General features: G+C 46.0%; 1 protein-coding gene across 1 annotated transcript in view; it reads right to left on the minus strand.

The window, feature by feature from the left end:
- LOC147718758 (fibronectin type-III domain-containing protein 3a-like) overlaps nucleotides 1-25220 on the minus strand; it is a 417154-nt gene that overhangs the window by 153792 nt on the left and 238142 nt on the right. Inside the window, exons 19-20 of the mRNA XM_086918744.1 lie at nucleotides 22994-23099; nucleotides 18668-18843 (exon numbers count right to left, since the gene is read on the minus strand). Of these exons, the coding sequence (XP_086774870.1) occupies nucleotides 18668-18843; nucleotides 22994-23099 (282 nt within the window). The remainder of the gene's footprint in view (nucleotides 1-18667; nucleotides 18844-22993; nucleotides 23100-25220) is intronic.

A 25220-nucleotide genomic window follows, 5' to 3' on the forward strand; every position in this document is an offset into this window, starting at 1 on the left:
GAGAGGGTGGTAACCTAGGAGGAATGATTATTTTTAATCCTTAAGGAAATGCTTTAATAGATGGCACTCTAAATAAAGACAGATGTTGCCTATTTTGTAAATATGCTGCAATTGCTGCCAGATGTAGGCATATAGATGAATATGCCAAGTTACATCTTTGTGAAGGTAGCAAATGATATTTTGGATGGAAGCAGATAGGGGATCAATTTGGTTTTTGTTGCAGTAAATAGCAAATCTTTTCCATTTAGCAGCATAGGAAGCTCTAGTAGTAGGTCTTCTGGCTTCTTTAATGATATTCATACAGTCTGGTGGTAGGTTAAGATAATCAAACTCTTAGACCTCAGGAGCCAGATCACCAGATTCAGTTGGCTTGGATCTGGATGTCTGATGTCTCCATGGTTGTGCGTTAGCAGGGATGGTGTCAGACGTAGTTTTTGGTGTGGAACTAGGGATAGTTCTAGCAGTGTTGTATACCACGGTTGACGTGACCATGTGGGAGCTACTAAAATCAGTTTGAGTGACTGTTGTCGTAGTTGCGCACTATTAGTGGCATTAGTGGTAGTGGCGAAAAAGTGTACGCAAATCTGCCTGACCAGTTCATCCATATCGCATTGCCCTTGGACAGCGGGTGTGAAAACCTGGCGGCGAAGGTTGGGCATTTTGAGTTTTCTTGTGTGGCGAACAGATCTATATCTGGATGGCCCCACTTGTGAAAGAATGATAGAAGAACTTACGGATGTAGTTCCCATTCGTGAATTTATTGTGTCTGTCGACCTAACAGATCTGCTATTTGATTTTGAACTCCTGGAAGGTGTTCTGCTAACAGATATATGTTTTGTGGAATGGCCCATCTCCAAATGTTCTGTGCAAGCTGGGACAGCTGTAGAGAGTGTGCCTCCCCCCCACCCCCCTGTTTTTGTATATAGTCCATGGCTGTCATGTTGTCCGACCGGATTAAGACAGCTTTGTTTTTTTCTTGTACTTGGAATGTTTTGAGCGCTAAGAATATTGCTAGCAGCTCTAGGTGGTTGATATGGAACGATGTTTGTTGAATGGTCCATTGCCCTTGAGTTGTATGATGTAGGAGATGGGCTCACCATCCTGTGAGAGATGCGGCTGCTGTAAGTATTATTTGTGGAACAGGTTCGAGAAACGACCTTCCTTTTGTCAAGTTTTTGGTGTTCCACCCCTGCAGAGAGCGATGTGTGCGTCTGTCTACCAACACCAAGTCTGTTAGTTGTCCCTGAGCCCGATTCCACTGTTGTGCTAGACATTTCTGTAACAGACACATTTGCCGTCTTGCATATGGTACAATAAAGATGCAAGATGCCATCATGATTATTAGTCTCATGAACACTCTGGCTGTTGGAACTTTGTGACTGAGGCTTGAATGCTCTGTATCCTTGCTGGACTGGGAAACGCTAGAGCTGTAGACGTTTTTATTGTAGCCCCTAAATATTGATGTACATGAGAGGGCTGTAGGGGCGACTTGGTTTAGTTGATTGTGAACCCTAAGTCATGCAATGTTTGAATTGTCTGATGTGTGTGTTGGACGCACTGTTTGAACGACTTGGCTTTTATGAGCCTATCGTCTAGATATGGGAAGACATGTATCTGTTTTCTTCTGAGATGTGCTGCTACAACTGCTAGGCACTTTGTGAACACTCTTGGTGCAGTTGTTACCCAGAAAGAAAGGACTTTTAATTGATAATGCTGTCCTTCCAGTACAAACCTTAGATACTTCCTGTGAGCAGGATGTATGGGAATGTGGAAGTAGGCGTCCTTTAGATCTAGTGTTGTAAAGAAATTGCCTTGTTGCAGCAATGGGAGCACTTGTTGTAAAGTGATCATATGAAAATGATCTGAGTATATATATTGATTGAGGGGCCTGAGGTCGAGAATTGTTCTCAGTGTCCTGTCCTTTTTGGGTATTAGAACATATAGCGAATAAACCCCTGTTCCTTGAAGTTGTAAAGGTACTATTTCGATTGCGTTCTTTTGAAGAAGTGATAGGACTTCTTGTTTGAGCAGTATAAGATGTTCTGCAGACATTGCTGCCTGGGAGGTATGTGTGGAGGGGTACCTGTAAGTTTGAGGCAGTATCCATACTGGATAATTTGTCTTACCCACTTGTCTGTTGTGATGGAATTCTATACAGGTAGGAACTGTGTTAGTCTGCCCCCCCACAGGAGTGGAGTGCTGTTGGGGGAGCAGAGGGAAGTCATTGTTTTGTGGTGGAAGAGGTTCGATTATTGTTGTTACCTCAACCTCTTCTTTTATTGCTGTTGCCTCAATAGCCTCCTCTAAAATATCCTTTACTGGAGGATGTCTGTGTATTGGATTTGAAGGAAGATGTATTATCTGCTCCAGTCTGTTTGGAGCCTCCTCTATAGAAGGAGCAACAAAAAGAGCTTCTAGCTAGTGTGGATTGCAAAGCACCCTTTAGATTTGGCTGTATAGTTATCTTTCTTCATTTTCTCAAGTGATGTGTCTACCTTTGGTCCAAACAATTGATGTTGGTTAAATGGCTGATTTAAGATGGTAGTTTGCACTTCCTGCTTAAATCCTGAAATGCGTAGCCACGCATGACGTCTAAGTTGGACACTAGTGTTTACAGCTCTAGATGCAGTGTCTGCTACCTCAAGTGCGCACTTGATTGAGGCATCTGAAATTAATTTGCCTTCTTGTATAAGGTTTTTTGCCTGCGCCTTACAATGGTCAGGTAAATGTTGTAGTAATGTTTCTAACGGATCATAGTGAGCCCTGTCATATCTTGCAAGCAGGGCTTGTATGTTAGCAATACGCCATGTATTGGTAGATTGTGTAGCTATCCTTTTGCCTGAAGAATCGATTACCTTAGATTCTTTATCAGGGGTGGTGCTTCACCTGATGTCTGTGAGGTTGCTCTTTTTCTAGCATTTGACACGACTAGGGAATCTAAGGGTAGCTGTCCTTTAATGTAGGCAGGATCCCCAGGAGCAGGTCTGTACTTTTTCTCAATTCTAGGGTTTAGAATCCTAGCACGTACAGGAACTTTAAATACTTCTGGAGCATGTTTGATGACCCCTTTAATTGTGAGAAGAATTTGAACAGACCTTTGTGATTGTTCAAACGTATCTAATAAAAAGGCTTCTTCTGCCTCATCTGAATACATGGTGACCACATGATAGATGGCAGCTCTATTCAGTAAGTGCCCAAAACCAATGTTGTCTTCTGGGGAGAAGGTTTTGATGGATATGAATGTGGGTCAGGAATATCTGGCACATCTTGTGGGTTTGTGTACTCCCAATCTGGATCATCAACAAGGTAGGGAAAAGGCTCATCTGGGTCTACCCCTTCCCATATGCTATACTCATCATCATTTGGAGGTGTATGTGGTGAAGAATGAGGAGGAGAGTTTTCAGGAGAATTTTGAGGTGAAATGTTAAGAGGAACAGGAGATGAAGGAGAAGGAAGTATAGGAGAAGAAGGGTGCATAGGAGATGTGTCCTTCTTCTTGACAGGTACTGCAGGTACAGGTGCGGTGTCCGATTTCCTCTTCCTGTGTGGTGTAGTGGATACATGACCTTTCTTTGGGTTAATGTAGATCTTCGTTTGTAGAGGATCAGGTTGGAAAAGGTCTTCTCCTTAAGGAACCTTTGCCGGCGCCTTTTGTTTTCGGTTCCGGGCGTGGTTGCTGCTTGTCTTTAGCCTTAGGAGTTGTTACTGTGTCCTTTGGCATAGATTTCGGCACCGAAGGTATTGTTTTCGGAGTTGAAGGCTGTTTCGAGGGCTTGAGCGCATCTTAATCATGCCTTGTAGGTTTCGGTACCAAAGGTATTGGCTTCATATTTTTGTCTTTAGAAGTCGACGGTTTCGGAGCCGGGACTTCTTTCGGATTAAGTGCTGAGGGAGCTGGTGGGATCGGCACGTGCGACTTGCTCGGTAAGGAGCTACCGGAAGGCTTGAGTATTTTCTTCGGAGCCAGGCTCGATGGCGGGGCTTTAGAAGTGTTTTTTTGGTCGCGACTGGGCCCCCGGAGGCAGAGTGTTGACCTTTGCATTCGATTTGGGTGGCATGTATGGGGCAGGGGCAGTAGTACTCACGAGTTGACCCAATGATATGGAGTCATCGGAGTCGTCTGCCTCGGATACGATTTGGAGATCGTCTGAATCTTCTTTGGGAACAAGCGGAACTTCTTTGTCGAAGATATCCACTGGTTCTGGAGCCAATCTCTGCATGATGTGTCAACGGGCCCTCTGATCTCGAATTGTCTTCTTGGATCGAAAGGACGCACAGGCTGTGCAGCTGGATTCGTCGTGGTCTGGCGATAAGCACAGGTTACAGACCTTGTGATGGCCACTGTGTGAAACTTTGCATCATTTTGAATGGCGACCTTTCCATGAGGTGTAGGCCTCACGGCGTGGATAGGCCCAATGGCCCGCGTCGACGACCAGAATCGAATTGATGGAGTCGAGTCGACGTTTATCGATATCAAAAGTAGTTTGATGAGGTTTGAATACGTTTTTACGCGTCGAAGTACTTGAAAAGTAGATTTCGAACCGGAGCGGAAAAGTTTCATCCAAACCCAGTGGCGGAAAAAAACAATCTATGGATGGAGTCGATGTCCATGCGCACTATCGTCCAAGGGACGAGTCACCTATCTCGTGACTACAAAAGACTTCTTCCAAGAAGACAACAACATGCAAACATATGAGCGCAACACCAGGTGGCGATCTAATACTAAGTATACAATCTGCCACTCATATGCCTCGAACATTACTATTCCCACTCCAGTGAAAGCAACAGTAGGGAAAGCGTTGGATAGCATAGGGGTAAATATTACTATTCCCACACCGGAGAGTTCAATAGTAGGGAAAGCATTGGATAGAGCGTAGGGGTAAAAATTACTATTCCCACTCCAGAGAGTGCAACAGTAGGGAAAGAGTTTGATAGCGGGAGGGTAAAAATTACTATTCCTACTACAGAGAGTGCAACAGTAGGGAGAGCATTGGATATCGTAGGTCTTAAAAATTACTATTCACACTCCAGTAAAAGCAACAGTAGGAAAAGCGCTGGATAGCGTAGGGGTAAAAATTACTATTCCCACTCCAGAGAGTGCAACAGTAGGGAAAGCGTTAATATTTCCTAAAAATGTATATTTAATTTACTATAATTAAATGACTTCCCACCCTATTCCCCTATCAATCCACAACCCACTATGGAATTAAATTAAGCAAAAATTAAATAACATGAAATTCATTACTTTAAAAAAATTAAACATACATTACAAAAATAATATACACTTAACACATACATTAACATCCAAAATCAATATTAATAAAAATTTGATATATTTCAATGCCTATATTCTGTACTTTGATATTATGATAGTCGATATTACTTACCTACATTTCGATATTATTAACCACTATGGGCTAGATGTAGGTAAATCAGATTTACCGATTCATAAATACCGAATTTTACCGATTCAGTATTCATGAAATCGGTAAATCTGATGTAGGTAATTATTCGGTAACAAATATCGAATCGGTAGGATTCGATATTTACCGATTCGGTAATTACCGAATCGGTATTTGCCATTGATTCCTATGGGCCTTGAAGCCCACAGGAGTCAATGCAAATACTGATTCGGTAATTACCGAATCGGTAAAAATACCGAATTGCCAAGGGGGACAGGGTGTCACTTTGACACCCTGTTACACCCCTGTTTCTGGATTGTGTGCCCTTAGGGCATGTATGTGTGCCACATGGGTGAAAAAGAGAATTCCTTTCTGTGTTATTTAATTTCTCTAGTTCTGACCTTAGGGCCTAGACACTAATTTAACTTTTAGTATTCCAATGTGACACGGATTATTATAGCTACACAAGACTGGGGTAGTTTTTTGTCTCTCAAAATGTAATTTGTTTTATATTAAAAACATTTAAATTCATTTATTCCATAACATTTTAAAACAATTCCACACAAATGGACTATCTACTACATATAATGATCCCTATAATTATTTTTGAATCAAATTGCAGATAATCAATACACAATAATATTCATACATTAAAATTTCATAACATTGTGACAACAAATATGAGAATTGTATAAAAACAGAAGAAAGTCCTTTGTCAAAGTACTTTCTTCTGTTTTTATACAATTCTTAACCCTTAACTAGTAAGTGAGAGTGTACCTCTCCAAGATGGCTTTTGAGAGAGGTGTGTTTGTGTTGTTGAGTCACTTGCGAGTGGGAGTTGAACCTTCTCTGTGGCCTAGTCGCCCTCCTCTGCCCCTCACCTGAAAAGGCCATCTGCTCTGCTGTTGGTATTGCCAACTTTGCTGATTTTTAGTTGGTAGGCTTTTTCTCTGGAAACCTTGAGTAAGGGTCCTGATTGGAAGCTTCCTCTTCCTGTGGGTCTCCAAAAAGCACCTGTTCCTCTGCATGATCCTTTGAAATGCAATGTACCCATTGACTTGGCTGTTTCATTGTCATTCTTTTGTTGGATGAATTTTTTCATCAACCATACTGCCAAACAGGTGATCTCCAGCGAATGGCATGTTGAGGACACTGGTCTGCACTTCCGGTTTGAATCCGGAGATTCTTAGCCATGAGCGTCTTCTTAGCGTGACACCAATCATCATTTTCCGGCTACTTATTTCAGACCCATCCGAAGCTAACTTTAAACATGTGTTGGCACTGTCCACTAAATGTGCGGCCCTCTTTTTAAATTGTTCAGGCAGGTGCTTCATTAGCTCCACAGCCTCTTACCAATGCTGATGAGCAGGTCTATTAAGGAGTGCATTTGAACTTTTAATGCGCCACTGGTTGACCACATTACGTTCAGATTTTCTCTTTAACAGCTACATATTCTTGCTTTCCTTTTCCGGGCATGGTCCCACAGCTGAGGGTACATTATCTCTTTTCCTAGCAATAGATACAATAATTGATTCTGCTGATGCCTCTGCCTATATACAGGCTGGATCCTTCACAGAATGAGTGTACTTTTTCTCTGCTCTTGGAGTTACAGGTCAACAAGAAAAAGGCTCTTTGAATACACCTCCTCCCTGATTTAATACACTAGGAAGCATGGGAAGAAACTGATTTCTAGTTTCTATCAGTATTAGGGTTTCCAATAAAAACATGATTGTAGTTTTTCTTCCTCTAATTGAACTCCATATTTATCTGCAGCATGTTTTAATACCCGATTGCATATGCCGATATCATCTGGGGTGAAGGCTTCCAAGGGACACTGTCTGCCCGTTCCTCTGGGGAGTCTGTCTCCAGATCCTGTCACTGGTCTGCATACTCAGTCTATGATCCTGGATATACCTTCCCCAAATGTTCATCTTCGTCCTCGTCCTCATAACACAACTCATCCTGGGGTTCTGGAGTGAGATGAGGTTCAAGTTCCTCTATCGCCTTCTCTTTCAGGTCTTTCTACTCTTTCGACGTCAAGTTTTTTTAAGGGATGCGGAACCCTTTCAGACTCTCATCGAAGTGTCTTTTTTTTTAAATGATAGCAGCCGTTTTGTCCTCAAGGCATTTCTGCTTCCGTTAAAACTCAGCCGCTTTGCCTTTGGCTTAAAGATTCGGCTGTTGTTTCATCATCAACAGTTCTTCGTAGAACCTTTTGAGGATGCCTTAGTTAAGGAGCCTCATTTTTCTGCTCGAAGCCTTTCTTATTTTGTCGCAGAATCGTCCTTGCGTGACTATCCTTTGACGTCTTTACTTTTTCGTCTCCTCTTGTGCAGTCTCCATCCAGGATTCCAAGGAGGTTTTTATGTCAGCCAACATATTTTTCGAATCCGAGATTCCCTGTGATAGTCTTGAGTTAGATTTTCGAGACTGTGGATTTTCGAGGATGACTCACCTCAGACTTTCGAAGGTTTCTTCAGCACTTGTCCATTGAGGTACGATCTTCCCTTCGACGTTTGATACCTCTAATTCAGCTTCCTCAGCTACACTGTCCTCTTCCTCGCTGGAGAAACGCAAGTCTCTTAGTGATTGAGTGTGAGAAAGTGCCCTCTTATTGCATGGTAGGCTCCCACTTTTTGCTGAATTGCTGATGTTCTTTGACTGAGTGTGTCCAGCTAATCAGGTACCCAGGGCCTATGTTCCTTCCCTAAAATTGCATTGAAGCCTAAACTCAATTGGCATCTCTGGCCACAGGCCAGCCCCTGGTAAATAGTACAATAGGGCACTGTGACCAGAGAAGGCGTCTAAGGGCTGCAGCACTTATTGTGCCACCCTTAGAGGTCCTGTACCCTGACACTCACACACTGCCTTTGCAGGCAGTGTGTCTTGGTGCAGAACAAAGTGAAGAGTCAACATGACATACATCCCTGTGTGCCATGCCCACAAACCACTGACCTGGCATAGATCAGTCACCCCTCTCGCTGGGTGCACTATACCAGTGGTGAGGGTACAGGTGCAGGAGCCTTGTACCCCTACAGTGCCCAAGTCTATTCTTGGGCATTCTAAGTGCAGGGCTCCCATTAAGAGTATATGGTGCTGGGAGTTTGTCATTAAGAACTCCATAACACCATAATGGCTACACTGAAAACTGGGAAGTTTGGTATCAAACTTCTCAGCACATTAAACCCACACTGATGCCAGTGTGGGATTTAATGTAAAATGAACGACAGAGGGCATCTTAGAGATGCCCCCTGAAACTTGACCAACCTCTAGTGTCCCGACTGGGTGCTTAGGCTGCCACCAGCAGACATGTTTCTGGATCCCTGGGTCGAGAGCCTGCTGCTCTCTGGGGCCTGAAGCAATGTACATCCTGGGACGAGGTGCTAAGCCTCCTCCAAGATGGGCAGGGTTTACGAAGGGGAATCTTCAAAGGTATGCCGCCTTTGAGAGCCTCCCCAGGCCAGTTGCTGCTTTCAACAACTGGTTCCCACTGGTTCTACCCCCACTTTGGAATGAGACCCTGCAGGTAAAACAAGGGAGGGAGGTGTGCCCACCTCTGCTAACTCCACCCCTCAGGTGGGAGGGCGAGCCTGGAAATCGTGAATCCAGCCCACTCTGCACTCCCCTAACCCGGGCCGAGCGGAAAAAACACCACAAGGAGGTCACCCCGGGAATCCTGAACCGAGATCCTGTGACCCCTGACCTGCCTCAAGCCCCCAGCAACACCTGTAGCCTAAATCCAGAAGGCATCCCTTTAACTGCAACAAGGAGCTGGTAAGAAGATCTGACACCAAAAGACACCCCCTGCAACCGACGCACCACGGCCTTCTGTGCCCAAACCGACGGTGCCTAACCAATCCCTAACTTCCCAACTTATCTCTCGAAGTGGTGGTCGCACCCAAAAGTCCTTTGTCTCCCTGCCTGCAGTGTTTTTGCAAACCGGAGGTTCTCCATTGAAAACAACAGGGTGCCCGACGTCGACAGCACTCTGCACCCGGCCGCCTCAGTGCCACTGAGAGTACACCTTTTTGTGCTACGTTCTTTCCCCTTTTGCCCTGACCTAAACCCTAGGAGTTTGCTCCCACAACCCAGTGGGCTGCTTGTCAGCCGCCACCAACCGGAGGCCCCCTGTCCCCCATTAGATAGCATTGGGCCTCAACACTCTGCACCCGACTGCCCTAGTGCCGCTGAGGGTGTAATAAGAGTTCATCGCCGACCCTGGGGGAACCCTAAGTCTAACCCCAGAACCTTAACTCCCACAGTCGATAACTTACCGGTGAACCGATAACCTGTTTTTCCTCCATAGGATAACATTGACAATTTTCTTCCAAAAAGTGTGGAGTTTTGAAATCTAAAAATATTCTTTAAAAATCGCACGAATAACCAAAACGTATTTACTTACCTGTTTGCAGGAACTGTACAGTGCTGAATCTAGGTATCCGCGGTACAAAAGGGGGTGGTGATGGACAGAGCATCTGAATCAATCAAACACTCACATCCAGTCAAAAGATCTGGGTTTAATCCATCACCGTTCTTTAGCCCACTCTGCCACCCCAGTTCAGACATGGCTATATGCAAGTCAGTCTGACCCTGTGCCTCATGAGAACAGTCCAGCCTGAACTGCCAAGCCATGTCTTCCCTGGACCGGAAACAAGCTTCCGAGGGCCGGTTTCTGGCATTCCAGCCGTCTTCAGCCCGGCGTGCTTGAATCCAGCGGCAAAGTGAGCAAGGGACTCACGTCTGAGCATACCCTGCCACACTTATCGCGGCCAAAAGCGGTACAAAAGGGGGTGGTGATGGACGGAGCATCTGAATCAATCAAACACTCACACCCAGTCAAAAGATCTGGGTTTAATCCATCACCGTTCTTTAGCCCACTCTGCCACCCCAGTTCAGACATGGCTATATGCAAATCAGTCTGACCCTGTGCCTCATGGGAACAGTCCAGCCCGAACTGCCAAGCCATGTCTTCCCTGGACCGGAAACAAGCTTCCGAAGACCGGTTTCTGGCATTCCAGCCGTCTTCAGCCTGGCTTGTTTGAATCCTGTGGTTTTTGCATTTGTCACCCCGAGTGGGATGGGTATGCTCAGACGTGAGACCCATGCTCTCCACACCACTGGATTCAAGCAAGCTGGGCTGAAGATGGCTGGAATGCCTGAAACCGGTCCTCGGAAGCTTGTTTCCGGTCCAGGGAAGGCATGGCTTGGCAGTTCGGGCTGGACTGTTCCCATGAGGCACAGGGTCAGACGGATTTACATATGGCCATGTCTGAACTGGGGTGGTGTGGAGTGCCAAAAACGATGTATTTAGGCCCAGATCTCTGTACTGGGGTGAATGTATGACATTGTTCTGCATTCTGTCCATCAACTGTGATTTTTGAATCTAGGTATCCAGCACTGAGTTAGAAAAGAAACGTGAAAAGTAACTTACCTGTAATTTACTGAATAAGCCTATTAATTTCAATACTGTATTTGCAAAGTATTGCAACCTACTGCATCCCCTGTAAATCAAACAAAGTACAATTCCTATTGCATTTTCAAACTGTTCTACATTCAGCAACTTATTACTGTAAAGTGTTTAATGCTTACCTGTACCAGGCTTGCTTGGTTCTAAAAATAAAACAGTGTATTTTTTATACAAAAACAATTGGCCCAGAGTTCAGTTATTGAGTGTGTAAATTCATTTGCTGACTGAGTGTGTACATCAAATACTTAACACTGTCCTCTGATACTGCCTTACTGCTCCAGAGGAATAATGCACAGCATGTGAACCCAGAAAAGATTCACGCTGCAAAACCAGTGGTCTGATTCCTAAATTGGGATTTTCTTTATATAGAAGAGCTCATACCCCAGGATGTGGAGGTGGGAGGGCAGTGAGGAATCTGCAGTTGGAGTATCTATAAAAAAGCATTACAGAAGGTAGGTAACTTGTTCTTCTGATGGACACTTAACTACAGATTCTTACCCTGTGAGCAGATATCAAAGCAGTACCTCTCAAGGTGGTCGGTGTGTGGAATGAGTCAGACTGAAAAATGTTCCAGGATTGAGCAGGCAAAATGCTCATCACGACGGGCCGGTTGTCATTGCAGTAGTGCTTCGTGAACGTGTGCACTGATGACCAGATAGCAGCCTGACAGATATCCAGAACAGTGCTATGCAAACAAGTGATGGACGGAATGATGAATGAATCATACATTCACCCCGAGTCAAGAGATCTGGGTTAAATCCATCATTCTTCTGCTCACTGTTAGAACTGGGGATCTCTAGTTGGCTGAGGTAGGTACCTTAGTCCAAATAGGGACCATTGCTTCTAGTCAGGGTAAGGATGGGCATCCTCTTAGATAACCCCTGCTCACCCTACGGTAGCTTGGCACGAGCAGCCAGGATTATCTCCAAGCCAATTTGTAAAATATTTGCAACCACACTCCCAGTAACACAGTGATAACACCACAAATGGACACTACACTGATTTAGGAAAATAGCGGTATCTTTATCAAGAAAAAATACGATGAGATCAAACGATAAAAATATCCAGCGTATTGATAATATTTCACTGGGCCGGTTATAAGGCCAACAATCACTTGTAGGTTCTTGCGGTATTAATGAGCAGTCCACGATGATCTAATGCAGTCCTAATGCAATGCTATGTAGTTCGTAATGTAGAAATAAGACAGTCCTTAATGCAAGTACTAATGCGGTTCGTAAAGCAAGTAATAATGCAGTCCGTAATGCAAGTACTAATACGGATCGGAAAAGCAAGTAAAAGGCTGTTCGTAGTGCACGTACTGATGCGGATCGGAAAAGCAATTTGGCACTAATCATGGTGTTCGTGAAGGTCTCTATGCTACTCTTTGCTGACTCGCAGTCAGCGACTGCCAAAATATGCCCCCAATACTGGTATGCAGGAAACAAAGTGCAGCTCCACAATCCGACCCTGGTACTGCCACTCCTCGGCGAGTACGAGCCACGATACTGACTTGAGCGGAGACTCACGCTGTGAAGAAAGGAAAGGCCGAGAGCGGTCTCTCGTATAACGCACTCCACCCCAGGTTGGAGGCTGCTGCTCCTCGCAGTGAGAGTTGGGCTACCAGACGACGGCCTCGCAGGTGATCGGCTCTGGGTGCGTCTCCGTTGATCTTGGGCAAAGGACCTCAGATCCACGATGCTGAAGGTTCACAGGTCTCTCATTGGCAAAGGTAGGCTCGGGCCGACAGCGGTGATCTGGACATGATCAGAAAGGTTGCCCTGATGCTGTGCCCACTGGAACTTCAGGTCCCACTGCAGAGCCCGCATATGCCATCTGGCATGTTGCACTAGCAGGATGCAGGAGGCCATCAAGCCCAGGAGCCGGGGGGTAATCCCGACTGAAACCCGGGATAGAGGCTAAAAGATTGGAATCATAGCCTGAATATCCCGGACTCGCTGCTCAGGAGGATAAATCCAAAACCGCGTTGAATCCAGAACTGCTCCGATGAAGGGGAACTTCTCAGAGGGGCTCAGGTGAGACTTTGGCATGTTGATGGAGAACCCTACCAAATGCAGGAGGTCAACCGTAGTCTGGAGGTGGGAGACGACTGCCTGGGGCGAGCCCGCCTTCAACAACCAGTCGTCGAGATAGGAGAAGCCTGGAACCCCTGATCTGCGCAGATGAGCTGCAACCACCGCTATCACTTTCGTGAACACCCGAGGAGCGCTGGTAAGGCTGAAGGGGAGCACAGCAAACAAAATGCTCTTGGAATACCGTGAAACGCAGGTAACGCCGGTGGGCCGGCAGGACGGGGATGTGAAAATATGCGTCCTGCAAGTCCAACGCTACCATCCACTCTCCAGGGATGAGCCAGACTCAATATTTTGAACTCCTCCTTCCGGAGGACGCGATTGACATTCCTGAGGTCCACGATGGGGTGCAGGCCCCCTTTCTCCTTCTTGGGGACCAGAAAGTAGTGGGAATAACAACCACATCATACTTCTGGCCTAGGAACGCGCTTGATGGCCCCCTTGGCCAAGAGGGCCGCAACTTCCTGTTGGAGAAGCGGAAAGTGATCCCCGACATGCGGTGGAACTGAGGTGGCATGGCTGGGGGGGACTCCAAGAGGAGGGAGTAGTCCCTTCGGACAATTTGCAGCACCCACCTGTCCGAGGTGACAGAACGCCAGTGTGGGAGGTGATGGCTAATCCTGTCGTCCACCGGCATAGGGTGCCTCACAAAGCTCGGACTAGGAAGGCTTTGAAGCAGATGCTGCAGGAGCGGAGGTGAACTGACCAACATGCTGGCCCCCTGTCCCACCGCAGCAGGAACCACGTCTGCGGCCACGCTGAGGTTGGTTCTGCGCAGGCTTCTGGCTGAATGAACATGCCGGGTGTCCCCTTCCGTGGACACGAAAGGAACGAAAAGCAGACGTGGCCGGCCGCGTGGTGGAGAGACCCAAGGACTTGCCGTAGCCCGGGAGTCCATAAAACGCTCCAGCGCCTTATCTGCCTTATCGCCAAACAGGTGGGTACCATCAAAAGGCATATCCATAAGAGAACTCTGAACATCCCCTGAAAACCCTGTGGACCGCAACCAGGCGTGGCGACGGAGGACCACTGTCCTGGAAATCGCCCTACCCAGTGAGTCTGCGGTGTCCAGTCCACACCAAATGTCGAACTTTGTTGCATATTTCCCCTCAGCAACAGCTTGGGAAAGCACTGCCCGAACTTCCTCCGGACAGTGCGGCAGCATCTGAGCAACCGTGTCCCTACAGCATGAGAGTAGCTGCCCAAGAGGCATCCAGTGTTCACCGACCGCAGTCCTAAGTTGGGAGAGGAAGATTCTTCTTAGTTTCCTTACCCTGCGGGGCGGTAGGGAATGCGCTTTGGGAAGTGGAGTCTGGGATGACTAGGCTCACCGGAGTTGGTTGTGTCGTTAAAAAGGCAGGGTCACAAGGGGCCGGGCGATGACACCTGGCCACGTTCTTATCCACAGGGTCCCCTGTGGCTGGTCTAGACCAGGTGCCCATCAATACATCAGATAACGCCTCGTTGAACGGTAGCAGAGGCTCCATAGAGCTTGTCGCCGGCTGAGGAGGAGTGAGGAGGTTCTTTTTTGAGAGTGCCGTAGGCAGGTCAAGGTCAAGGGCCTCATTTGCACTACGGAGCACAACATGTGGCGCCCTCCTCCATGGCCACAGCAGAAGGAGAAAGAAAACCAGGCTCAGAGGAGAGGTCAAGGCCACCTGCATCCTCTGACTCTTCCGCCCACTCCTGTTCTGACTCGCACTGCTGTGCAAGAGGGTCCTCAGACCCCTCCCAGTTGTCCCCCTCCTCCAATGCCCGTGGCACAGGCTGCAGAGGCGGGGGAGGGACAGGGGAATATAAATGGTCCAACGGTGCCGGGAACTGTACCGATCAGGCTCCATGTCCTAACCTGGAGCCGCCGGCAGAGGACCTTGTGGCGCCGGCGCCACCTCCGGCGCCGCTAGCGGAGCCGGTGGCACAGGAGGGCCCTCAGCTGGGACAACCAGGCCCGAAGGCGCGCCAGCAGGAGCCCGAGGACTGAAAAGGCGGTACAGAGCAAGAAAATCTTGCACCTGGGCCAGAGTTGCCGACGGACCTGGATAAGGTGGGTAGGCCATGGGACTCCAAGGCTCCAATGGAGCAGCGGGGGTGGTTCCCCTGGCCCCCTCGTCCGCGTCCGGAGACCGACGGGGGGACATCGGAGAGCGTACGTGCTTCTTCGACGACTTCTTATGACGTCTCTTACCCGATTCAGAGTGTGAAGACTTCAATCCTGAGGAGTGATGATAATGGCTCCGCAGTCGGTCCCTCGATCGACCCCTGGATCTCGAACGGCACGTAGACAACTGCCAGGCCAACAGCAGCTTACGGAACCACTCCCGCAAAGCCTTAGGAGCCATTGCTGGACAGTCAGAACGTGACCGGGAGTCATGGTCGCTCTCCAGACAGTAGAGACAGACAACATGGGGGTCGGACACCGACATCGTATGGCGACAGGCCCCGCAGGATTTAAACCCAGGGATCCCTATGTGGCACCAGGAGTCAAATATTCAAAAAGTGACTAGGGTATGTGCTCTAACCAGATCTGCGCTTGCTGGCCCGGAAACAGAAAGAACTGACGTCAGTGCGCATGGGTGGCGCCTAAGTAGTCTCTGTGACGTCATCTCGGCGTATAAGGTGCCAGCAATGGACGCGGAGCCGCACAAAGCCACCTTCCGATGCGCAGGGGTGCTGCTGACGAAAAAACTTTCCGGATCCAGTCCGACGCCTGGGGATATTCTAAGGTAAGGAATCTATCACTACCGTGTCTCTTTCAGATTATTTTGTTTTCTCGCAAGAGGATGAGAATGGAGTAAATAAGTGCAGTATAGAGATGTCCATGCGTATGTAGTATGAATAATAAGAACTGGAACAACCAGAGGTGTCAGGGGATGAGGGAGGGCGCATTAGAATGTACAACTCCATGCAAAAAACTGCTGCTTACAGGGTAAGTAACATAATACGTTTGAGGCATGTGAGCTGTAGATACACATGCTTTGCATAGGTTGTATAGCAGTACCTTCTGAAAGCGGTAGCTAACTAGTGGGTGTTGCAGTTGTTTAAAAAAGTGTTTTTAGGACTGCTTGTCCTACATTAGCTTGGTGTCATGCTAATACACCCACACAATAATGTTTGGTAAATGTGTGTGGTGTTGACCATGTAGAGGCCTTATATATGTCAGCTAAGGAAATGTTACCTAAAAAGGCCATAGATGCTCCTATTTTGCACGTAGAGTGTGTTCTAGGAGGCATAGTTAATGTTCTTTTAGCTTTGAAATAACAAGTTTGAATACAGTTAACAATACATCTAGAAATACCGGATTTAGAAATAGGTGTTCCTTGACGAGGTGGAGCAAATGCAACAAAAAGTTTTTTTGTTTTTTTACGGAAATGTTTTGTACTATCAGTATAGTACAATAGTGCTCTTTTAACATAAAGTGTGTGTAGAACTCTTTCTACTACTGAATCTGGTTGAGGGAAGAACACAGATAACTCAACTGATTGGTTGATATGAAAAGAAGAAACTACTTTTGGAAGGAATTTTGGGTTTGTACGAAGACCCACTATCTTTGTGAAGCTGAAATAGAGGTTCATCTAAGGTTAATGCCTGTAGCTCACCAACATGTCTCAATGAAGTGATAGTAATTAAAAAGGGAACTTTCCATGAAAGAAAGTGTAATGCACAATTGAGGCTCAAAAAGTGGACCCATAAACCTTGTGAGAACAATATTAAGGTTCCAGACAGGTGCAGGTGGTATCCTGTGTGATATTATTTGTTTAAGTCCTTCCTTAAAAGCTTTGATAACTGGAACTTTGAATAAAACTAAATGTTGACTGTTTTGTAGGTATGCAGCTACTGCCATAAGGTGTAGTTGAATGGGTGTATAGGCTAAGCCTACTCTCTGTAGATGCAAAAGATAACAAATAATGTTTTGTATGGATGCATCTAACAGATCAATGGTGTTATTATTGCAATATATAACAAATCGTTTCCACTTTGCTGCATGACATGCTCTAGTGGTAGCTTTCCTTGCTTCTTGTCATACAATCTGGTGATAGGTTTAGGTATCCAAACTCTATAATTTCAGCAGCCAGATCGCTGGGATGAGCTCCTTGTCGCTTGGATGTCTGATTTCTCCATGGCTCTGTGTGAGAAGGTTGGAGTTGAGGTGCAGATTTTGGTGTGGAACTACTGACAGCTCTAGCAGTGTGGTGAACCACGGTTGACGAGCCCACATGAAAGCTACTTGAATCAGTTTGAGTGATGTCTGCCTACGTTTCTGAACTAGAAATGGAAGGAGAGAGAGAGGCGTAAAAGCGTAAGCAAATATTCCTGGCCAGTTCATCCATAGGGCATTGCCTTTGGATAGATGGTGTGGGAATACGGAGGCTAAGTTTGGGCATTTTGAGTTCTCTGCTGTGGCAAAGAGGTCTATTTGCGGGAATCCCCATTTCTCGGAGGTTGGAAAGATGTCAGTGCTAGTTGAACTGCTAAAAGTTCCAAGTAATTGATGTGGAGACTTCTATGTTTGGTGTTCCATAAACCTTGAATTGTCTTATGCTGGTGATGGGCACCCCAGCCTGTGAGAGAGGAATCTGCTGTTAGTACGACTTGTGGAATAGGGTTGATGAACGCCCGCCTTTCTGATAGATTTTGCGTGTTCCACCACTGCAGAGAGTGATGACTGCAGCTGTCTACCACCACTAACTCTGTGAATTGACCCTGTGATTGATTCTACTGATATGATAAGCATTCTTGTAGAGGCCACATATGCAGCCTTGCGTGAGGCACTATTGCAATGCATGATGCCATCATTTAAGAGTTGCATGAAGGTCTTCACTATTAGGTATTAGTTGTGTTGAAACTGTAGTAATAAAGTTTGAAAGTTTTGAATTCTGGCTGCATTGGGAGAGGCTAAAGCTGTGTGAGTGTTTAGGGTTGCTCCTAGATATGTTTGCAGTTGTGAGAGTTGAAGATGAGGTTTTGTTGCAATGGCTGTAAATCCTAATTGATGGAGGTTTATTGTAGCTTGAGTGTGTTGTAAACAATTTCCCTGTGTATTGGTTAGGATGAGCCAATCGTCCAGATATAGGAAGACATGAATTTATCTCATTCTAAGGTGAGCTGCTACTACTGCTGTGAACATTCTGGGTGCAATAGTCACTACGAATCGAAGTACTTTGAATGGATAGTGATTTCCTACTATCACAAATCTGAGATACTTGCGATGTGCTGGATGGATTGTAATATGAAAATATGTGTCCCTTAAGTCTAGTGGGGACATAAAGTCGCCATGGTGTAGAAGTAAAATCACTTGTTGAAGGGTGACCATATGGAAGTGTTCTGACAGTATGTATAGGTTTGAAATCTAAGATTGTCATAGAGACCCATCTTTTTGGGGATTCGAAAGTAAAAGGAGTAAACTCCTGAACCTCGATGTTCTAATGGAACTGGTTCTGTAGCTTCTTTTGTTAGAAGGGCTTGTACATCTTGTTTGAGAAGCTGTTGGTGTTGTAGCGAGAGTTAGTGAGTGCGAGATGGAATATTGGGAGGATTGTTTGTAAGCTCCAGGCAATTACCTACTAAACAGCTCCTTTTTGTGTTTCTAATTGAGTAGTGTGCTCTTACATACTATCCAAAAAAGTTAACCTCAGTATCCACATTTTATTAATGAACTGACATTTTAAAAGTTAAAGCAGGTGGGAAATTTAAAATCTCAGTTATCTTACCCCAATTTTATTTGATGCTTTGATCCAGAAAAAGTGTGTTCTCCCTGGAAGAAGGTTGCTCACTGTGCATGTATGGTCTGGACCCTGGTAAACTGTCTGGCGCTCACCATGCTGACAGTGTGCCATCTCCAGTGTATACTCTACTATTGCTGACCCTCCGTCCACAAGAGGCGGTTCTGTAACATTAAAGTTTCATAAACATTCATCAGAGAATACATTTTTCATATCACTGCATAACAATTACTTACTATTAACAACTGGTGCAATAGAATTCTAATGTATAAGATACACACTGACTGCACTTTTACTCGTATACAATAATCTCTCATTAGATGTAAAGTGTTTACATTAATTTAAGACATTAAGAACATGACTGTTAGGCGAGGGCAAGCTAGTAGTACCCCTTTCAAATTTAATGTTTGCCTTCCCAACTAAAGCACCAGCAGACTGATTTAGCTGGATGCCCTAGTACAGGGCTTCGGTGGAATGGGACCACTCAAGATAGTCTTGCCCGGTGCAGACATCATTCTATTAATTCTCCATTGTTCTCTATTAACATGAGAGCAACTACTCCTAAACTCAGCATACTCCTAGTGAGAAAGATCTACTGCAAGTGCCAGTCTCATTGCTAGATTATGGTTTTGGTCCATGTCAGTCACTCATTCTTGGTTGTGCCCACAGACTGTGGTATGCTCCAGTGTTGCAAAGTCATCCTGTGACCAGTGCACTCCCCAATATTTTGCTGACTGGTACTGGTTGTGAGAAAGTGCCCTCACTTTTTGCTGAATTGCAGATGTGCTTTGGCTGAGTATGCCCTGGGCCCCTGCTAACCAGGTACCCAGAGCCTAGGTTTCTTTACCTAAAAACTGCATTGAAGCCTAAACCCAATTGGCATCTCAGGCCACAGGTCAGCCTCTGGTAAATGGTACCACAGGTACCTAGAGTACTGTGACTAGAGAGGCCTCTAAGGGCTGCAACACTTATTGTGCCACCCTCAGAGTCCTGTACCTTCACACTCACACAGTGCCTTTGCAGGCTGCGTGTTTTGGTGCAGAACAAAGTGAAGAGTTGACATGGCACGCATCCCCTTGTGCTATGCCAACAACCCAATGCCCTGGAATAGATTAGTCGCCCCTCTAGCTCAGTGCACTATACCAGTGGTGAGGGGACAGGTGCATGAGCCATGTACCCCTACAGTGTCTAAGTCCATTCTTAGGCACTGTAAGTGCAGTGCTGCCATTAAGAGTATATGGTGCTGCAAGTTTGTCATTACGAACTCCACAGCACCCTAATGGCTACACTGAAAACTGAGAAGTTTGGTATCAAACTTCTCAGAACATTAAACCCACACTGATGCCAGGGTGGGATTTAATGAAAATTACAGACAGATGGCATCTTAGAGATGCCCCCTGAAAACTAACCTACCACTAGGGTCCAGGCTGAGTGGCTGCTTTCAGCTGCCACCACCACATGTTTCTGGATCCCTGGATGGAGAGCCTGCTGCTCTTGGCGGGCTGAAACGATGCACATCCTGGGACGAGGTGCCAAGCCTCCTCCCTCAGTATAGGCAGGGTTCACGAAGGGGAAGCTTCAAAGACTTGCCGCCTTTGTGAGCTTCCCAGGCCACTTGCTGCTTTCAGCAACTGGTCCCCACTGGTTCTGACCCCCACATTGGGAGGGAGAACCGGCGGGAAAAACAAGTGAGAAAGAGAGGTGTGCCCACCTCTGCCAACTCCACCCCTCAGGTGGGGAGGCGAAGTGAAGCACAACTCTCAGTCCCCGCCATCTTGCAGAAGGGGAGACTCAGCCAACCAGGGGACGGCATATGCCACCCTCCCTTTGGAGGGTGGCATGATAGTGGGTGTACCCACCCCAGGGAAGGGACCCATTGGTCCTAACCTTTTTTACTTATCTGTAACGCCACTAAATCTATATTTTGGGGCAACCCTGAACCTTGCTTCCTGAGACCAGAAGAAACTACAAGAAAAGAAGAAGGACAAACAGCCGAGCCGAAGTTAACAAGAGGAAGGCGCCCACTGACTTGGCCCCAGCCCTACCGGCCTGACTCCACCTCGAGCCTGCTCCTGTGTAATCCCGGTGTGACCTGGAGCCAGCAAACTCGAAAACCCCGGAGGACCTGCCTGCCTTCAACCACAAAGACTGTGTCTCCTGTGAACAAAAGATTTGTTCTTCTCCAACCTCTAGCTTCGGCAGGCACTGCGAATCAGCACCACTCTGCACGCGCCGTCCACGTCCTGAGCTCGAGTGCGCAAACACAACGAGGAGGTCTACCCAGCGATCCTGAACTGAGATCCGGTGACCCCTGACCTGCCTCAAACTTCCGACCGACTCCTTTAGCCTAAATCCGGAAGCCCCCCCCCCCCCCAAACATGACCAGTCGCTGGCAAGTAAATCCTACCCTAAAAGGCACCCTGCACACGACGCCCCAAGGCCTTGGGTGGCCCAAATGACGGTGCCTAACCAACCCCCAACATCCAAACTTACCTCTCGAAGTGGTGGTCACACCCAGAAGACCTTTGTCCCCGAGCCTGCAGTGACTTTGCAAACCGGAGGTTCCCCACTGCAAACAGCACCCTACACACGACTGCCCTAGTGCCGCTGAGGGTGCACCTTTGGTGCTACTTTGTCCCCATTTGCCCTGAGCTAAAGTCTAGGAACTTTGTCCTAACAACCTTGTGGCCTGCTCATCAGCAGCCACCAACCAGAGGCCCCTATTCCCCATTGGATAACATTGGGCCTCAGCACGCTGCATCCGGCCTCCCTAGTGCTGCTGAGGGTGTAACGCGAGTGTATCCCTGATTCTGGGGGACCCCCGAGTCTACCTCCAGAACCTCCACTCCCACTACCGAATTCTTACCCTAAAACCGATAACACTAATTTCTTCCTTAGGATAACATTGACTGTTTTTCTTGGAAAAGTTTCTAGGTGTTGAGTGTGAAAACCTAAAGAAGATCTTTAAAAATTGCACTAACAAAAACGATTTTACTTACCTGTTTTCAGGAAATGTCAAAGTGTGGTATCCAGGTATACTACACTGTGTTAGAAAATAAATCTCATAAGTAACTTACCTGTAATTTTACTGAAAATCCTATTGAAATTATATGCACTGTATTTACAAAGCATTGCATTTCTCAGAAACAATACTGTAAGTCAAAATAAAGTGCATTTACAATTACAATCCAACCTGTATTACAATTGTATATTTACTGCAAAGTATTTATCACTTACCTGTGCCAGGTTTGCTTGGTTCTAGAAAATAAAATAACTAAAAGAATATTTTTATACAAAAACAAATTGGTCTGTAGTTTAGTCTTTGAGTGTGTGAATTCATTTGCTGACTGAGTGTGAACAACAAATGCTTAACACTGTTGTCTGATAAAGCCTTACTGCTCGACCACACTACCACAAATAGAGAGTAAGGTGCTATCTAACTTTACCTATGCCTACCTTTGGGGTTCCACACTGGACTCTGTACACACTATACCTCACTTTGGTATAGTATATACAGAGCCAGCTTCCTACACACTGTGGGTGTACTTTGGGTGCTAACTCGGACCCCCCCTTTGTCCTGAGCCTAACACCAGGAGGTTTGCTCCCACAACCTTGTGGCCTGCTCATAATCAGCCATCAACCAGAGGCCACAAGTAGACTGAGCTCATAGGGGCAAGGTTCGATCAAGGCAGCCCATACAGATGGAAAAGCTGCCTCGTAGTCTACCCCCATAGGAAAATGTCAAGTGACGCAGGGACCAATTTGGCACTGCCTAGGGCGGAGGGACACTTCTTTTATGTATGGTGTGCCATTATAAAGATTGCGGAGTGTTTTCTATCTATTAAGTCACAGCAGAAAGTTATTTCTTTGTGCACCACAGCTCTATACTGAATTCCAGGTAGCAATTTCCTCACCAGTTTCTTTACATTCTGGAACATTTGGAGTCTACCAGAAAGTGGCCTGAAGCCTCAAGTTAGCATGACAGGCCATTGCATTCATTTTTTCAGGCTTTTATTACTCAAAGACCTGCAACTCCGTCGCCAATGCAGGTGTATGGGCAACTTAACGAGGGTCAGACTGACAGTTCTGAGAATCACCCACTGCATAACATAGCATCCTTTATTTTAAAACATCATAACAGCAACAAAAAAAAGGCACAGCTGTAGTGTAATAACCTAACTCAGGTACTATAACAATAAGAAGTTTCATCAATGTAGCAGATATATTGGGAAACATTATTTAAGGGGATGCATTAAGTCTACTTCTGAGTAATGAATATATTCAACGCAGATATAATTGATCTAATTAACTTACCCCAATTTAGCGTCAATTCTCTTGATTTCGCTTTTTTAGACAGATGTGGCGGCGTACAAGGGCCAGGAGCAACAGCTGATGTTTGAACTGTTAAAATATCTGAAACCTGGTTAAAAGGATAGGGAAAAAAGTTACTATTACGTAGTGCTCTAGAACTTAGCATATTATTGTTCATGTAGTGTAGTGCCAAGAGTATGAGCAACTATGGAAAAACTATGATGAATCCACATCAACTTTCTTTTCACCAGCCACCAATCATCATTTGCCACGACCATGGTTTTCCGTTGTAATTTGTGGTGTATGTTATATGTGGCTGGGATAGGAATGAGTGGTGTATATGAGAGGATGTGTCTGTTTTGTGTATGAATGAGAGAGTGGAGTACGATATGGTGTTGGTAGAAAATATAATACTTTTGAATACAACGGATATGCACATTGTAAAAAAGTAACAAAGTTTTAATGTAAAATGTATGCAACAATTTCTCTTTCTTTGTTGAAAAAATAAATGTACATGGTCAAAATGCCTGTAAATAATGTTTAGAATATACCAATTGTAAAGTATGGCAGGACAGCGACTATGGCTAACATGAATATAAAAAAATAAGAACTACAACAAAAATCACGTGTTTTGAAGTTCCTTTTGATCAGGGGTTTAGACACTTACAGCCTATACACAGGTCACGTGGGATACTGTACTTTTGCCATGAAGAATACTGACCACTGGTGTGGAAAACAAGTGCCCTGAAAGGGGAACTACCCTTTCTCTAGAAATCCATTCACAGAGCGAGGAGGAAGGATGGATCAGTAAGCAATCTGCAACTAGATAAAGTCTCTACCAGATAAGCTAAATAACTTGTTGATCTAGTATCTTGCCTTTTGATCAGATACCCACGTAATACCTCCCAAAGGTGGGTCTGCGGACCAATTTGATACGAGTATGTCCTGGAGAACTGAACGGGCAAAGTGCCCATCTTGACAGGTCAGACTGTCCTGGCAGTAGTGTTTTGTGAACGTGTACAAAGAAGCCCACGTTGCGGCCTGGCAAATATCCAGGACCCGAATTCCAGCTTTAGGTCTGGTGGAATGAGCATGCAAACCCTCAGAAGGTTTCTTTATGGCCAATGCGTAGCAGATCTTGATACAGAGCACGATCCATCGGAAGACGGTCTACTTCTACAGGTCTCTCCTTTCTTCACTCCGACATACCCCACGAAGAGTTGGTTGTCCACCCAAGAACTCACAAAGGCAGTAAAGGTAGAATGACAGCACTCTTTTGGGTCCAGACGGTTAAGTCCCTCCTCTTTCTTGGAGGGATGTGGTGGAGCGTGAAAAGTAGGCAGAGTGACAGACTGGCCTTCATGAAAGGGAGTGACCCCTTTCGATAGAAAGGAAGCTCTTGTATGATGTTGAGGTATGGAGGCTTGGATGAAAAAGCCTGAAGCTTGCTGACCCTTTGAGCAGATGAGATAGCCACAAGAAAGGTCTTTTTGATGGAAAGGAGCCTGAAAGGGCAACTATGCAAAGGCTCAAATGGAGCAAACATAAGGAAAGTGAGGACAAGATTGAGGTCCCACTGCGGCATAATGAAAGACAAAGGTGGAACAAATGTTGTAAACCTTTCTAAACTCTATGAACAATGGGAGATTTTCAAAGGGATTGCTGGTCAGGCAACCAGAGAAAACACCAGAAAGATAGACCTTGAGCGTGCCCAAATAAGAGCCCTTATGGGTTAGAGAAAGAATGTAGAGAAGATCCTTAGAAAGGGGCTCAATCTATCTTTCTGCATACCATGCCACAAATATCCCCCAACGGCAGGCGTATCCCGTCTTGGTGGAAGGACACAAGGACACATGGCTTCCAAAGTTTGTCTAAGATTAGCACAAACATCAGGGCGGCTAGCAAAACAGCAGAGCAAGTGTGCTCATAAGATGCTGGAAATTCCTTGAAATATATAAGGCACAAGCGAGAGGAGCGGCCTTATATGGGGCAGAAATATGGGGTCATCGGCCATCTGAACAACTTGTTAAGACCGAGAACTCATTTCTCAGACAACTTGTGGGACTTTCCAAAGCACACCACCCACTCCGAATGGATCTTGGGGTTAGCCCAATTCCACTGGAGGTTGCCCTCAGACCCTTGCTATACTGGCGAAGTTCATGGAGCACTCCAGAACTATCTATGTATAGAGAGGAACTGAGGGAAGTGGCAAACCTTAATGGAGCAAGTA

This window comes from Lissotriton vulgaris, chromosome 4_1 (genome assembly GCF_964263255.1).
Source record: "Lissotriton vulgaris chromosome 4_1, aLisVul1.2, whole genome shotgun sequence".
Lineage (NCBI taxonomy): Eukaryota > Metazoa > Chordata > Amphibia > Caudata > Salamandridae > Lissotriton > Lissotriton vulgaris.